The following is a 13,932-nucleotide window of genomic DNA, read 5'->3' as shown; positions in this document are numbered from 1 at the left end:
TGTGTTTCCTAGGCTGTTATTGCCACAAAACTGCCTCTAGACTGATTTCACTGGGACAAGCAAGCACAGGTTGGAAAACAACAGGAGCTCATGTGCTAAGGGTCAACAGAAATGACAATTATGGCACGAATACTGGGGAGAGCCATCTGCAACCACATCTCATTTAAATGTGTTGGCTAGACCCTATGGCAGATTTCACAGAGCAGAAGTCTCCAAGTGACTCCAGTGAATTGGCACCAGGCAGTGGGAGAAGAGAGGTCATTTTTGGTGAAGGTAGCAATTAAAAAGGGTTTATAGCCTACCTGATGAGAGATTCTAGGATGGCGGGGGTTGGACCTTTCTGGAACTCCAGTTCTTTGTAGTGTAGTGCTTTGGCATATGCTCGGCACTTGGCAGCCCTCTCACCCAGCAGGACGATGCCATTGTCGTCTCTCAATGGCAGGGGGCCCTAGAGGAGAGCAGAACCCCACAGCATAGGAAAATGGCAGATGGGGCACAAACAAGAGCAGGCTGAGTGGCTGCTTCTCCCCACCACCCATGGTTCCCTGTCAGGCTCCAACTGGACAATGGGGAAAAATCTCACCTTGTCACTGTGTTCCATGAATTCAGCCAAGTTTAAGAGCGTTTGTGTGACTTCAGCAATGTCCTGTGAAGTGAGGGCCAACTCGATGCTTCTAATGAGTTCATCCTGCTGGTCTTCATTCAGTTCAGACCAGCAGGACACAAATGCAGCATTGAAGAGATCCCTGAGGGCAGAGAGGAGTGGAAAAAGATATTGGAAATGCCTCTCATGCTTCTGCCTGGTGCCACAAAGTCACATCTATCAATCTACTTCTGGCATTATTGATTTTGGTTATACATATAGACCAGTGTTATCCAACAGAACTGGCTGGAAATGGTCTATATCTTCCCTGTTCAATATGGTAGCCACTGGCCATTGAGCACTTGAATTGTGGGTAAGTTGACTGAGAAACAGAATTTTATTTAATTTTAATTAAAATAATCATATGTGGCTAGTGACTATTGTATTTTACAGCAGGTATAGACACTGATATACAGAGAACTGTGTGTGGGAGTGGGAGGAGACAGAAGAACAAAGAAAAGTAACTTGTCTCCATAGGCACATTTCATGGCAGTTTTGCATCACTTCTCTTCATTGGAGGGGATGAACAGAAAGGGGATTTCCAACATAGAAGTTGGCATTAACGGATTCAGAAAATAATAATCTTCAAATGATTCTTGGGATGCTTCTTAGGCAATGTCCAAATTCCCAAGATCAGAAGTGGCAAAGGCATCATCTGCTATTGCTTTTCAAATGATAACCAGAACCCTTAGTTGGATGGTCATAAACAAAATGACACAGAACTTAAGAAACCAGAAGAATTAGAAAATAGACCCCAAATCCATAAGTCCTAAGATTCTCTAAGCCAATCGCTAACAGCTGGAGCCTTACAAAGACCTGGAACCAGAGGGGCCATTTCTAAGATTACTACAGCTGTTTTAAATCACTGCAGCACCACATGGATGGACATACTTGCTACTCCTGATATCTAAACTTTAATCCTACCCTCTCTTTTTTGGTGAATGTCAGGGGAGGGGAGTTGGAAACTACAGGATATGCATATGATGTATGGGTTTAGCATTTGAAGCCCCCATGTATACGTTTTGTTACACATTAAAAAGGTTAAGTTAGACCAATGTATATAATTTTGCAATCCGATGGAAAAAATTAAATTTGAAATTCAGAGGATAACATGAAGACCAAAAGAAGTCCTATATAAATTAAGAAATAAGCTTTCTGATGTAGGTCCGAGGCCACATTGGATCCCAAATGAACATATTTGGCACTAAGGGGATAAATGCATATATATATATTTATCACAAGCCTCTTGTGGATGACACTGTGCTTAGAAGTGACATGGAGCAGAAGAGAGGTACTCTATATCAGTTGAGCACATGAAATCTGCACACTATGGAAACAGGGAAATCCTGGGAACTATCTTTAAAGCATTAAAAAATACTTGAAATTACATGAACCAAATCATGGTGTCAAAGTGACAGTCTCAGGGACCATCATTCTCCTGCTAAATACACTCCAAACAGCAAACCAGCTGTGCTGATGAAAGTGAAATGAAATGCATTGTTTTTGTTTCTTGCTAACGAGAAGGACTGCTTGTTAATTAAATCACCACTTTATGCCTCATTATAAATAATAATTGTCCACTGCAGAAAAACTTAGAAAATAAAGAAGGAAATAATCACTCTTTAAAACTTCCTACTTAGAGATAATCACTGTTGCTATTACTTTCTAATCTTTTTCCTGTGTATACATATTTTTAATAGTTGAAATCATACATTTATGCTATCTTGTATTCCATTTTATTCATTTACATTATATGTAAATCTTTTACATGCATTAAAACTTTTTAAAAACCAAATTTTTAATGGCTAAGATGTACTATTTACAACAGTATTTTTTATGGCAAATTCTGTTTTCCAAAGATGGCTACAACAGCATCTCCTGTTCCATGTGTATCTTCTAGAATCTTGCTACTCCCCTATCAAGAGGTGGTATCCAACTCTCCTCCCTTTGAACTTAAGTGGGCCTTTGTGACTGCCTTGAACAACAGTGTGGCAGAAGTGACACGATGTGACTTTCAAGGCTGGGTCATATAAATACCATGCACTTCTGCCTCATTCCCTTGGGGACACTCACTCTTGAACCTAGCCAATATTCTGTGAGGAAGCACAAGCAACCCATAGAGTGATCCACGTGGAAAGGAACTGAGGCCGCTACCCAGGGCTGATTTCCAGTTGATAGTCAGCCCTGGTTTGCCATCTTGAAAGTAGATCCTTTAGCCCCTGGACAAACACCCCCACTGACACTGTGCAGAGCAGAGACAAGCTGTCCCCACAGGTCCTGCCCAAATCCAGATTCACAAGCGAAATAAATGACTGTTGTTGTTCTAGACCAGCAAGATTTGGGGTATTTGTAATACAGCAATAAATAATCAGAATATCATTATTATTGGAAACAGGATATACTAAACTATTACATAGTTGTTTTCATAGTTGTAAATGACTTTGAAATTAAAATTCTAGACCTAAAGCTACTAAAGATCTACCAGCGAGATTAAGATGAACGCTTTTCCTGTAATATGAGCTTGTTCAATTTGCCTTTTTCTTTATTGTTTCCTCAGACAAGTTAGCAAAATTAAAAATACCAGCCTTTTTACTGTTATCGCTAATAAAAACGAATTCTTATACAACGTTTTTTATGTGCTGATCCTCTTGATCCCATCTGAAGCTGGGAAGAAGGGAGCCCTGACACACCATACCTGGCCATTGGGTTGTAGGCCTGAGCCAGGGCCCAGCAGGAGCGCAGGGAGGGTGATGAGGAGTCCTTCAGCAGCTCCAGACTCAGCCGCCGCAGCCATTCCAGCCAGTCATCTTTGGAGACCCTTCTGGCAGCTCCCCAGGCCTGTAATCCCACAGGTTACAATGGGAAACCATGAGCTTCAAGGGCCAATTGTAAAGAGCCTCATCGATTTAATGATTATTCTACTTCTTTGATTTATAAAATTATACCTCTCATGATAAAACTCCCTCAGACCACAAACATAAAAGAGTAATATTTAATTAAAAGCCATAAAGCAAAACCTCTGGAATATAGTACAATATAGAAAAAGCCTATTTTACAACTCATTGGTGCTGGACTCTATCAGCAAAGCAGAGAGCTCTGCAGACACAGAATGGATGGGGACTGTCACACTCAGAGTGCATTCAACAAAGCCTAATGGCCTCTAGCAATACGTGATGGGCCCTGGGCACTCTGCATTAGGACACTGGTTCATCTTACAGCAAAGAGTCACACAGGGAGCAGGAAATGGCTCAGGTTTACACCATCAGGAATCATGTTACACTCAGGTGAGCAGTGAGCCCAAAGCACACGACACTATGGTAGAATGAGACAAGAGGAGCTGAACAGATTTAATTTTTACTTTCTGATTTATCTCCCCCAATTTTCCTCAAAACTCTGAGCCCTTCAGGCATCAAGAGTTACTACCTGGGGCAGCTGGGGAGATGGACGGAAAGATTCAGGCTCTGGAGATGGGTGGGAGAGTATAGTGACCAGAAGCCACACTCTGGAGCTCAGTGGCTTGAGCACAAATGTCAGTTATCTAACTTACTGGCTGACCTTGGGCAAATTATTTAACTTCTCTGTGCCTCAGTTTCCTCAATTGTAAAATGAGGATAATAGTTCCCACCTCATAAGGTGTTGTAAGGATTAATTAAGTTAATAAATTTAAAGGAGTTATAACAATTCTTGGCACAAAGTTAGTGCTGCATATATGAGTGCCTATTACTCAGAAGTTAGAAACACCTGGTTGGAACCTTGGCTCTGCCATTTGGCAGCTACAGCACTCTGGGCAAATTACTTATATGCTGCTTCCGAGCCTTGGTCTTCCTCATCTAGGGATAATGCATTTACAGGGCCTAGCTGGAATACATGAGCAAAAAGTGGTTGCGATTATCATCAAAATGACATCTCTCTCAACTGGCCTACTCCTAACTACTAAATCCCTAACTTCTAAATATATTCTTAAAAGATTTCCAGCAGAACAGACACGTCGACCCTCCTTAAACTAGGAAACTGCTTAAGAGCAGAAGTTCTTAGTGAGTGAAAGACACGCATCAACGACTTAACCCGTCACCTCTCTGGGAGAAACCGGAGACTTGCTGTGGCCTTTGATGAGTTATTAATGAATAATTTTACATAAACTATTATTTTATGTCAGAAACTGAAGTAGAGATATTGCAAGAGACAAAACGAAAAACTATGTGAAGGATTCTTACTGACCACACAATGAGAACCCCTGAACTAGAAGGAAGAGTGACACCAGATACCAAAGACTTGACTTTTAGACCTTGTTCTGTTGAATGAAATGGGAACATCAAGGCCTTTTCTATCCATAGGTTTTTGGCTTCCTCCCTACACAATGGATCTCTGGATAGCTGCACTGTACAACGTGGCCTTTTAAGAGGTGGACACACAGAAGGAAGCATTGCTATACAAGGAAATAGCACTCTGACGTGCGGTTGAGCCTGGGTAAGGTGGAGGCAGTTCAGCATAGTAGTTAAGAGACTGGGCTCTGGAGTCACACTACCTAGGTCAAATCCTGGCTCCACCATTTTACTAGCTGACAATGGGCAAATTACTTATCCTTTCAGTACCTCAATGTCCACATCTGTAATAATGGGGACATTAACGACAGCACCTAACTCATAGGGTTATTGTGAAGATTAAATGAGTCAATACACATAAAGTGCTCACAACCATGCCTGACACACAGAAAGCACTCAACAAATGTTGGTAGTTGTTATTGCTATCATTGTTGTTGTTACCATTTGATAAATGGTAGCAAACAGGTATTCAAAAAACCTTAGATTGGGGCTGGCCCCGTGGCTGAGAGGTTGAGTTCGTGCGCTCCACTGCAGTGGCCCAGAGTTTTGCCAGTTTGGATCCTGGGCATGGACATGCCAGCACTCATCAAGCCACGCTGAGGCAGCATCCCACATGCCACAACCAGAAGGACCCACAACTAAGAATACACAACTACGTGCCGGGGGGCTTTGGGGAGAAAAAGGAAAAAAATTAAAAATCTTTAAAAAAAAAACCCCCAAAAAACAAAAAAACATTAGATTAATGGACAACTGCACAATCTATCGAACAGGCTAAGTCCCCACATGGGCCATTCCCTGCTGCTCTGTAAGTCAGAACATAATCAACTCCCAATTCTCTGGGTTATGGAGTAACTTTAAACACTAGCCAGTTTCCTCTGCCACCCACCCACTGCTGACTGCCTCCTCTGCTAACACTGGTGCATGCTGACGGGATGCCAGCTTTTCCATTTAGAAGGTAAGCCCAAATAGATTATCACAGGACGGTAAAGTTGCTGAAAATCCTGGAAGGCATTCTAGAGGTATCTATAAATGGTTTTTACATTTTCTGTACCATTTAAATCCTCTATTAGCAAACCCAATAGAAAGGCAACTGAGGTAGCAACTGTTATTCTGAAAGCTGGTTAAAACTGACAAATATACCAATCTCTAATTATCATCACATGAATATGTGGAAGCACAATTTACTTTTCGACGAAATGGATCTGAGACTCTAGCTGTGGAGGATTTTGCTTAGGGTTTTTGAATTTGATCCATTCTCTCAGGTGAGATAAACTAGAGATTCTTTGTTTACACTGTTTGGCAAAGGTTATGCTTATTTTTCCAAGTCCCGAGCAGAAAGCAAAACCTCCTAGGAGCAAATCAGACTACTGGGGGATTTCCTAAAATAGAACAAAGCTCTAAAGCAGGGTGGCTGGCTGCCTGATTGGAAGGACATTCTGAACCTAGGCAGCCTGAAAATACCTGGGTGGAAATGTGTGTCTGGCTTTCTTACCCGACCCCTCCCTCAAGTGTGAAGCGTCAGCAGGGGGGCCTCAACAACTGCTTGGGAATACCAGGTGACTGATGACTTGTTCTTCCTCCCAAAGCCTCAGAATAGCAATTACAAAATCTACAGAGGGAAAGCAGCTTCACTCCTGATCCAGGGATATTTGAGAACTTACATCTTAAATCATTAAACATTTCTCGCAGTGGTCACCTTACAGCTGTCTGTGCAGGTAATGACTGGCAGAATTGTCAGTAATAGACCCCGTGTTCCAAAGCTGTGTGTGAGCACATGCACATAGGTCTGTGTTCAAATCTTTATGGGCTTGGCCAAAAGAAGAGAACCAGTTAGCTGGGACCCAGTCCTGCCCAGTTCTTTACCTTTATCTGCTGTTACAGATGAAGCGCAGCTGCCTTGGGTCAGCTGCTAATAAAGGAAGAATAATACTGCGTTGAAATCCTAACTGGGAGCTTCTTACAGCCACCAGAAACACTAAAGTCTAAAGCAAAATGTGGAACATAAGCAAGCTGGTATATTTATTTAAAAATCAGTGACATAACTATGATTATTCTGCTCAGATCCATTAGATATGCTTGGAAACTGCCTATATTTAAGTGGATGGCCAGTGGCATACATGGTGAGAAGCTGGTTATACTCCAGGTTTTGGTGAGCATAGAGAATTCAGTACTTATCTGAAAGGACCTAACGCCTCACTATACAAAGTGTGTCCATGGACCAGTAGCATTGGCATCACCTGGGAGCTTGTCAGAAGTGGAGAATGCCGGGCCAGACCTTGGAATCCCTGAATCAGAAGAAGCATTTTAACAAGTTCCTAGCTGTTGGTAAGCCAAACAAGTCTGAGAACTTTGAGAAGAACTGCTTTAAAGAGCCTGCATCAGGTGCTAACTAGGGGCTCACTGGTTGTGTTCCATTCATATAAAAAATGAGAATGTTATTTGCAACAAAGCGTTCTACTATCAAAGCTGCAAGGCAGCACAAAAGGACACTTTGTTCTTTTCCTTCTACTAAAAAAACGTACAATTCAGACACCTGGAGAAAGACAAAGTGACCTATGTCCATAGTACATAAATTTTCAGAAAAATGCTTGGGCTGGTTTTTGGTGGTTTTAAACTGAAAGTCACAAGAGCTGAAAGTTGTGAACGAGATAGAAGAGCAGGAAGGCTCTCCTTTCCAAGTCCCCGGGGAAACGATGGACCTGCCTTTTGGAGGTTGATGGTGCTGACATGCAGTTTCTTCATGGGCCCCGTTTCTACTGGTCCACTAGCCAATGCATCCCCTTGGCCACTCCTCAGCATTCGATGCTGGTAAATCAAAGGGTCCTCTTCTTCATCAGCAAGGGTGTATCCCTGCAACCAGAGATTCATGGAACAAACCCACAACCCCACTAGACACTCCCAGTTTAGAAAACATCCTTAAACCTTGAGGAGTTCAGATCTTCTGGAAAAGCCAGGATTTAGGTATGACTCCACATATGGACAAAATGAATCATGGGTGGGCTGTATTCCCCACTGCAGACCAGTCTTTCTTGGTCACTGACAAGCACTGACTTTGTAGTAAGAGCATGCAACTGGCAAATATGAAACAGCTGTGAGCAGTGATAAAAGGGATGAAAAGCAAGGATGGCAAAGAGCCTGCGGCCTGTTTTTATACGGCCCAAGAGCCAAGAATGGTTTTTACATTTTTAAATGTCTGAAAAAAAAATCAAAAGAAGATAAACATTTTGTAACATGTGAAAATTATTAGAGAATCATATTCTGGAGTCCATAATAAAACTTTACGAGTATGTAGCCATGCATACTCGTTTATGTATGCATATGGCTGCTTTCATGCTGCAGTGGCAGAGCTGAGTAGTTGCAACAGAGACCACATAGCCTGCAAAGCTGAAAAAATTTACTATATTTATGGAAAAAGTTTTCCAATCCCTAGTTCAGAGCTAAAAAGCTAGATATACTCCCACAGCTAAGATGACAAGCATATCAATTAGGAAAGACAATGAGGGACTTTGAAAGTGAAGTGAAGTGCAGTTCACCTTGACAATTCTGCAGATAAGCACATCATAGCGCTGATGGTTGATTCGGTGTCGCACCAGGACTTTATTCACCATTGGAATGAAAATTTGATACTATAGCAGGAGAGGGAAGAGATCAGAAACCATTACTTTGGAAAGCAAAGCAGAGAAAAGCATACCACCACCACTACATTATAGCTATTTCTTCCAAGTTTTGGGCTAGCTCTGTGATACTCAGAAGAATCACTTTTTACCCCCTCCTGCTATAATCCTAGTCCCCATCATCTTCCACCTGGGTTACTGCAACAGCCTTTTAATGGTCTCTCTGCTTCCACTCTCAGCTCAGTCCATTCTTCCACACAGCACTGAGAGTAATCATTTAAAACTGTTAGGTCAGATCATGGTATTCCTGTGCTCAAAATCCTCCAAAGACTTCTAATCTTGCTCAGAGTGAAAGCCATAGGACTTACAATGGCTCGAGACAGTGTGTGCAAATTTCAGTGGGCATCACCCAGGTGACCCGGAGGGCTTATGAAACCAGAGATCACTGGGCTCTAGAACCAGAGTTTCTGATTCAGTAGGACCAGGGTGAGGCCTGAGAATCTGCATTTCTGAGAAGTTCCCATCTCTGTAGATACTGCCACTGCTGCTCTGGGGATCACGTTTTGAGAACCACTGGCCAACAATACCAGTTTCAAGCCCCACCCACAGCTCAGCCCCGCAGTATCTCTATGACCTTTTCCAAGCACTTCCCCCTTTGCTCCCTCCTCTGAAGTTGCACTGCTCTCCTGCTATTCCTTGAACACTCCAAGCATGCTGCCATCTAGCACCTCTGCATGTGCTATTCATGCAGTGGCTTCAGCCTGCATCCCACTCTCTGGGCTTGGGTCTTTACTTTATTTACGTCTCTGCTCAAAGGTCAATTTATCAGAGAGGTCTTCCCTGTCCACCCTAAATAAACAGCATCTCCCTTCACTCCCTCCCGTCACACTTATGAGACAAACTGTGCTTATTAACTTTGCTTCAATGGAATGTAAGCTTTGTGAGAACAAGGATATCATTCTGTTTACTGTCTTATCCCCAGAACAGCACTTAGCCCACATAGCTGGCTCAATAAATATTTGCTGAATAAATGAAGCAAAAAAGTGCAAACAATTCCTAGCTCTCTGACAGTGGTTGAGACCTACAGACTAACCAACAGAGGAGTTCACAAAGTCTTCTTCCCCAAGGCAGGCAGAAGAGCATGTCTGTTTAAAACTCCTGCCTTACCTTCTTCCCCAGCTGAAAGACAAGTGAAGACAAGGTGTCCATGGCTGTGGGACGCAGTTCTGGGCTCTGGTCCAGTGTTCGAACAATTGGGTGAATGATCCGGGAGGCATAGTCAGTGAAATCCAGGGACTCTGTTAGGCGGTCCACCGTCTCTAATGCTGCCCTACAACAATCGCTAACATATGGTAATTGCTAACATGCATTCCCAAAGTAAGAGAAGTGGCTGAGGGTTACCTTAACAATCAGCACCGAATGGGAAGGAATGGCTTCTGAGGTATTTTGGGTGACAAGGATCCAATATATATTCCAGTGGGATGGGGAAAGTTAAGATTTCCATAAACGTGGGACATTTCTGGACTAAAATAAGGGGAGTTGAAATAACAAAAAAAGTAGAAAGGTGGCGTGGGAACTTAAGAAAAGGACATATTCAACAAAAGATTAAAAGCTTGATGACTGTTAGTCCCAAAGAGCAGGTGCTTACTTTCGAGATGGCAGTGGAACTTCAGGGGCATCAAACAACTTCACAATCGGAGGCAACAACAAGTGCAGATAGTCATCCAGGTTGGCACCAAACAGCTGGATTGCAGCCAGCAACTGCAAAAGGGATCCAAAGCATGGAGATGAGCAAATTCAGTCAGGTACCAAGTATCTAAGTACCTGGAGGGGACAGTGGGATGGATAATTCAAAACTCTGTGGGGACTCTGAAAAGCCTTAAGTGGCTTTGCACTATATTTTTTTGCAGCATCTTTTCCCCTCATTTTATTTTGCTTATATATTACTTTGCTTTCTCTGAGGTTATTTCAATTGATAAAGAATCCATCGCTGAATAACAGAGAAAACTGGTCTGGGATAAAACATTTACCAAGAATAATCCATTAAAGGAGACAAAACGTAAGAATAATCAAGAGAGGATTGTAAACATTCTATAAACTGTAAACTGCATGCATTGGATATTAGAATTCCTTGGATTCGGTCTTGTGGATTGAGCATCACCCTGACACTCCAAACAGGGTCTTGCCCCATAGGTGACCATGCAGGGACTCTGATGGACCCTTGAAATCTCTTGAGAAAATGCCCTGGGCTACTCACCTTGATGGAGACAATGCGGCCTGGGCTGTTGTCATGCATGAAGACACGTAGCATGTGCGGGATCAGCTGGGGCAGGTACAGCTTAAATTCACCCCCAAGAGCTACCACAATTTGCTCAATGAGAAGAATGATTGTGCTCTGGATTGAGGTGTTCATGACCCAGAATTCCTATAAAGAGGGAAGAAGTAGAAGAGCAAAGCCAGGTGCCCTTCTGTTGAAATATGAACCAAGGAACTGAGATGGCCAAAAAGAAGCAAAAATATAGTGAGAACAGTCTGCCTCAAGATGGACTCCTCCTCTACCCTCCTCTCCCTGGGCCTCCTTGTATCCTATGTCACAGTCATAGTGACAAATGAAACTGCATTTCTCCAAATGCTCCCAGCTGCTTCGCTCCTCTGTGCCTTGCTCATGCTGCTCTTTGCCTAGTATCCCACCTCTAGCTGAGCCTAAGCCCTATTGGTCTTTCTAGACCTAGCTCAAGTCTCACTTTTCCTACGAAGGCTTTCCTGTTCTCCTGCCATTATCCTCGTTGGGTCCCTTTGCCCTCCTCTTTTCTAGTGCCTGTAATACTTACTTTTCTTTGCCACCCACCCTCTACTAGTCTGTAAGCTAGTTAAGGGCGAGAAACCCCTTTGATCCATCTCTGTCTCCCCAGAATCTAGCAGAGTACCCAGCATTTTCCAGCCACCCAAACATGTTTACAGAATGAATGAATGACTAAGTCTATGTCACTCTAGCTCTCAAGCTGTCCAAGGTGGGTTCTTTACTTTGGGCACCACCTGGTCTCTACCAGAGGGCGATTCCAGTATTAAGAAGATTTCCTGCCCTGTCTAGATTTAGAGTTTGCTAGATAGCATCTGACATCTGTCCCATATTTTCAGTCCTGGATAGTGCCACAAAAGGAGCACTTCTCTACAGCCATATAATTATATTTCACATAAGTTACTAAAATAAAGACTTGGCCAATTTGCCCCTTCCTGCCTCAGTACTACAAGGCAAATTGGTCCAAGTCTCCGACTCCAGAAAAAGCTGTACTTTCAAATCAACTAAAAATGATAGCTGTCCACTGACTTCTTTAAAACCTCCGGAGCAGGAGACGATGACAACAGAAACTCTACTAATGATGGCAACACATGCATATTAATACTCTTGGGGCCCCAAATAATTCAGAGTAGAAGTCAGTGAAAAAAAGGGTAACTCCTCAGATGAAAGGCTTTATAGAAGCATAAAGCATTTTTATTAAAAAAAATTTTTTTAAGCATAATAGCTTAGAAAGTAAAAACCATACTAAAAGATGCTGGTAAAATTTTCTCTCTGCTTGGAGAGAGAAATATTCTGAAAAAGCTATTTTCTCTAGATAAAAAGCTTTGCCAAAGAAACAGCACAGATTTTATGGCCTCCACATTTCGTCTGACGTTCATGCACTTGGCTCACACTCTGCCTTCTTTAGAGAAAGGCCACCCACCTCCCCACTGTGTTACTATCGGCTGCTCACAGTGGTTTCTGTACCTCAAAGAAGCCAGGCAGCCTGCCCAGGGATGTGGGCTGGATCACTGTTCACGAAGACTCTTCTCCTCCTGGGCTCAAGGGAGCTCATTAGAACACTCAGGATTAATAGCCAGAGGAAGGGCCCCTGTGGCACCTTCTATGTCTTAGGAGGGAATGAAAGCTGTATTTTGCAGGTGTGAGGCCCCCACCTCAAATCCCTGTTTTGGTCATAAGTCTTTTTGGGGAGAATAAGTCACCGATTCCTTCAGCTTCAAACCACAGAGTCCACTGCTTTCTCCCCTGCTGCTCCCCCCAGTACTACCCACCAGGCTCTTTAGCATTCTGCACAACTTTAGCATTCTGCCTAACTCTTCCTTGTACAGAGGCCTCTGTGGCAGGAGTCAGGGAACAGAGCAGCTTCTAATTATTTATACATATAGGAGTTGTTCAGTTCTGAGACCCAGTTTTGGGAAAGTTCCACTTTTGAAGCCAGACACTCTGATTTTGGTCCTGCTGCTTCCTCCAAGCTAACTATAGAGGTCTGGTGTAGAAGAACAGAAACCATTGGAAGAACTATCTTCCAATTCTTTGAGGACATAGTCATCTCTGCAAAGCAACCTTCCCAACAGAGACATTTAAATTATATAGAACAGCAGGAAGCAGGCCTCCCTCTCAAACAGAAGAACAATATTGCCATCAATGGGGAGTCCTCTGCACCTGCTCAAAGCATGGTATAAAATCTGGGACGTGAGCCTTCCTCACACCACTGCAGTCAGAAGGTGGCATTTATGCTTTTGCAGGTAGCAGGGTAAAGCATCAGCTTCTTCCTCAGTGCCTGACAGGAGTCCATCGTATTTAACGGCCCTAGGAAAACCCAATCCCCAATCCTCTCTTAAGGCCGTGGTTTTACGGGCAGTAAGGAAGAGGGCTTTCGTGGGAACGATAAAGCACTGTTGTGATATTAAAGCGAAATTAAAGAACTCAAGTGTCTATTTCTGGCAGAACATCACTTCGGGATTCTTCCTCAGACTCCACACCCTGGACTCCTGCCTCTGGGAGCCTGCAGCAACAGCCCCTCCTTCTCCTTTTGTAACCCAGGAGGACACCTTGCTCCACTTTTTAGCTCGGGTTGTAACAGCTCTACAATGACCCATGAAAAAAATGACCGTGTTATCCAAACCTGCTTCTGAATGTTCCTGGACCCAAACACTGATGAACAGGTCGAAGCATTAATTTCTACTCACTCTCATGAGGGTGACTATTTCATCCATATAAGGTCTGATGTGGCTCTTCACAAAGGACACCAACATTCCCAACTGCTGGAACAGAAACTGAAAGGAGAAGAGGTCAGCAAGTTGGCGCCATGAAGGATGTAGAACTCCCAGGCTTACCTAAAGACAACTACAGAACCGGTTTCTGCACCACCTAATCTACTGAAAGTAAGTTACAAAGAATCAGACTTAAAACCTGTGATGGTGATGGTGGTGGTGGCTAAAAACAACTGTCAGTGGCTTTACACACCAGGTAAACCAGTTACTGCATAGCAGGGGTTTTGGAGCCATACTGGCTGTTTTGAATCATTCTGTCACTTATGGCTTTACGACCTTC

The 13,932-nt window shown here is 43.1% G+C and overlaps 1 protein-coding gene across 8 annotated transcripts in view; it reads right to left on the bottom strand.

Annotated features, from left to right (window-relative positions):
• MTOR (mechanistic target of rapamycin kinase) overlaps positions 1-13,932 on the bottom strand; it is a 119,477-nt gene that overhangs the window by 71,768 nt on the left and 33,777 nt on the right. For 4 of the 8 annotated variants that reach the window (XM_070260934.1, XM_070260933.1, XM_070260935.1 and 1 more), the window contains 9 exons: positions 13,569-13,655; positions 10,837-11,004; positions 10,228-10,340; positions 9,747-9,909; positions 8,499-8,591; positions 7,669-7,815; positions 3,339-3,481; positions 584-746; positions 303-448 (listed from right to left, as the gene is read on the bottom strand). In XM_070260934.1, coding sequence (XP_070117035.1) covers positions 303-448; positions 584-746; positions 3,339-3,481; positions 7,669-7,815; positions 8,499-8,591; positions 9,747-9,909; positions 10,228-10,340; positions 10,837-11,004; positions 13,569-13,655 — 1,223 coding nt within the window. Of the gene's footprint in view, positions 1-302; positions 449-583; positions 747-3,338; positions 3,482-7,668; positions 7,816-8,498; positions 8,592-9,746; positions 9,922-10,227; positions 10,341-10,836; positions 11,005-13,568; positions 13,656-13,932 lie in introns of all 8 variants that reach the window. The other 4 variants (XM_070260931.1, XM_070260930.1, XM_070260932.1 and 1 more) reach the window with 1 other exon arrangement.

The sequence above is a fragment of the Equus caballus genome, chromosome 2 (assembly GCF_041296265.1).
Source record: "Equus caballus isolate H_3958 breed thoroughbred chromosome 2, TB-T2T, whole genome shotgun sequence".
In the NCBI taxonomy this organism is placed as follows: domain Eukaryota; kingdom Metazoa; phylum Chordata; class Mammalia; order Perissodactyla; family Equidae; genus Equus; species Equus caballus.
This window is presented reverse-complemented; position numbering and strand designations above follow the sequence as displayed.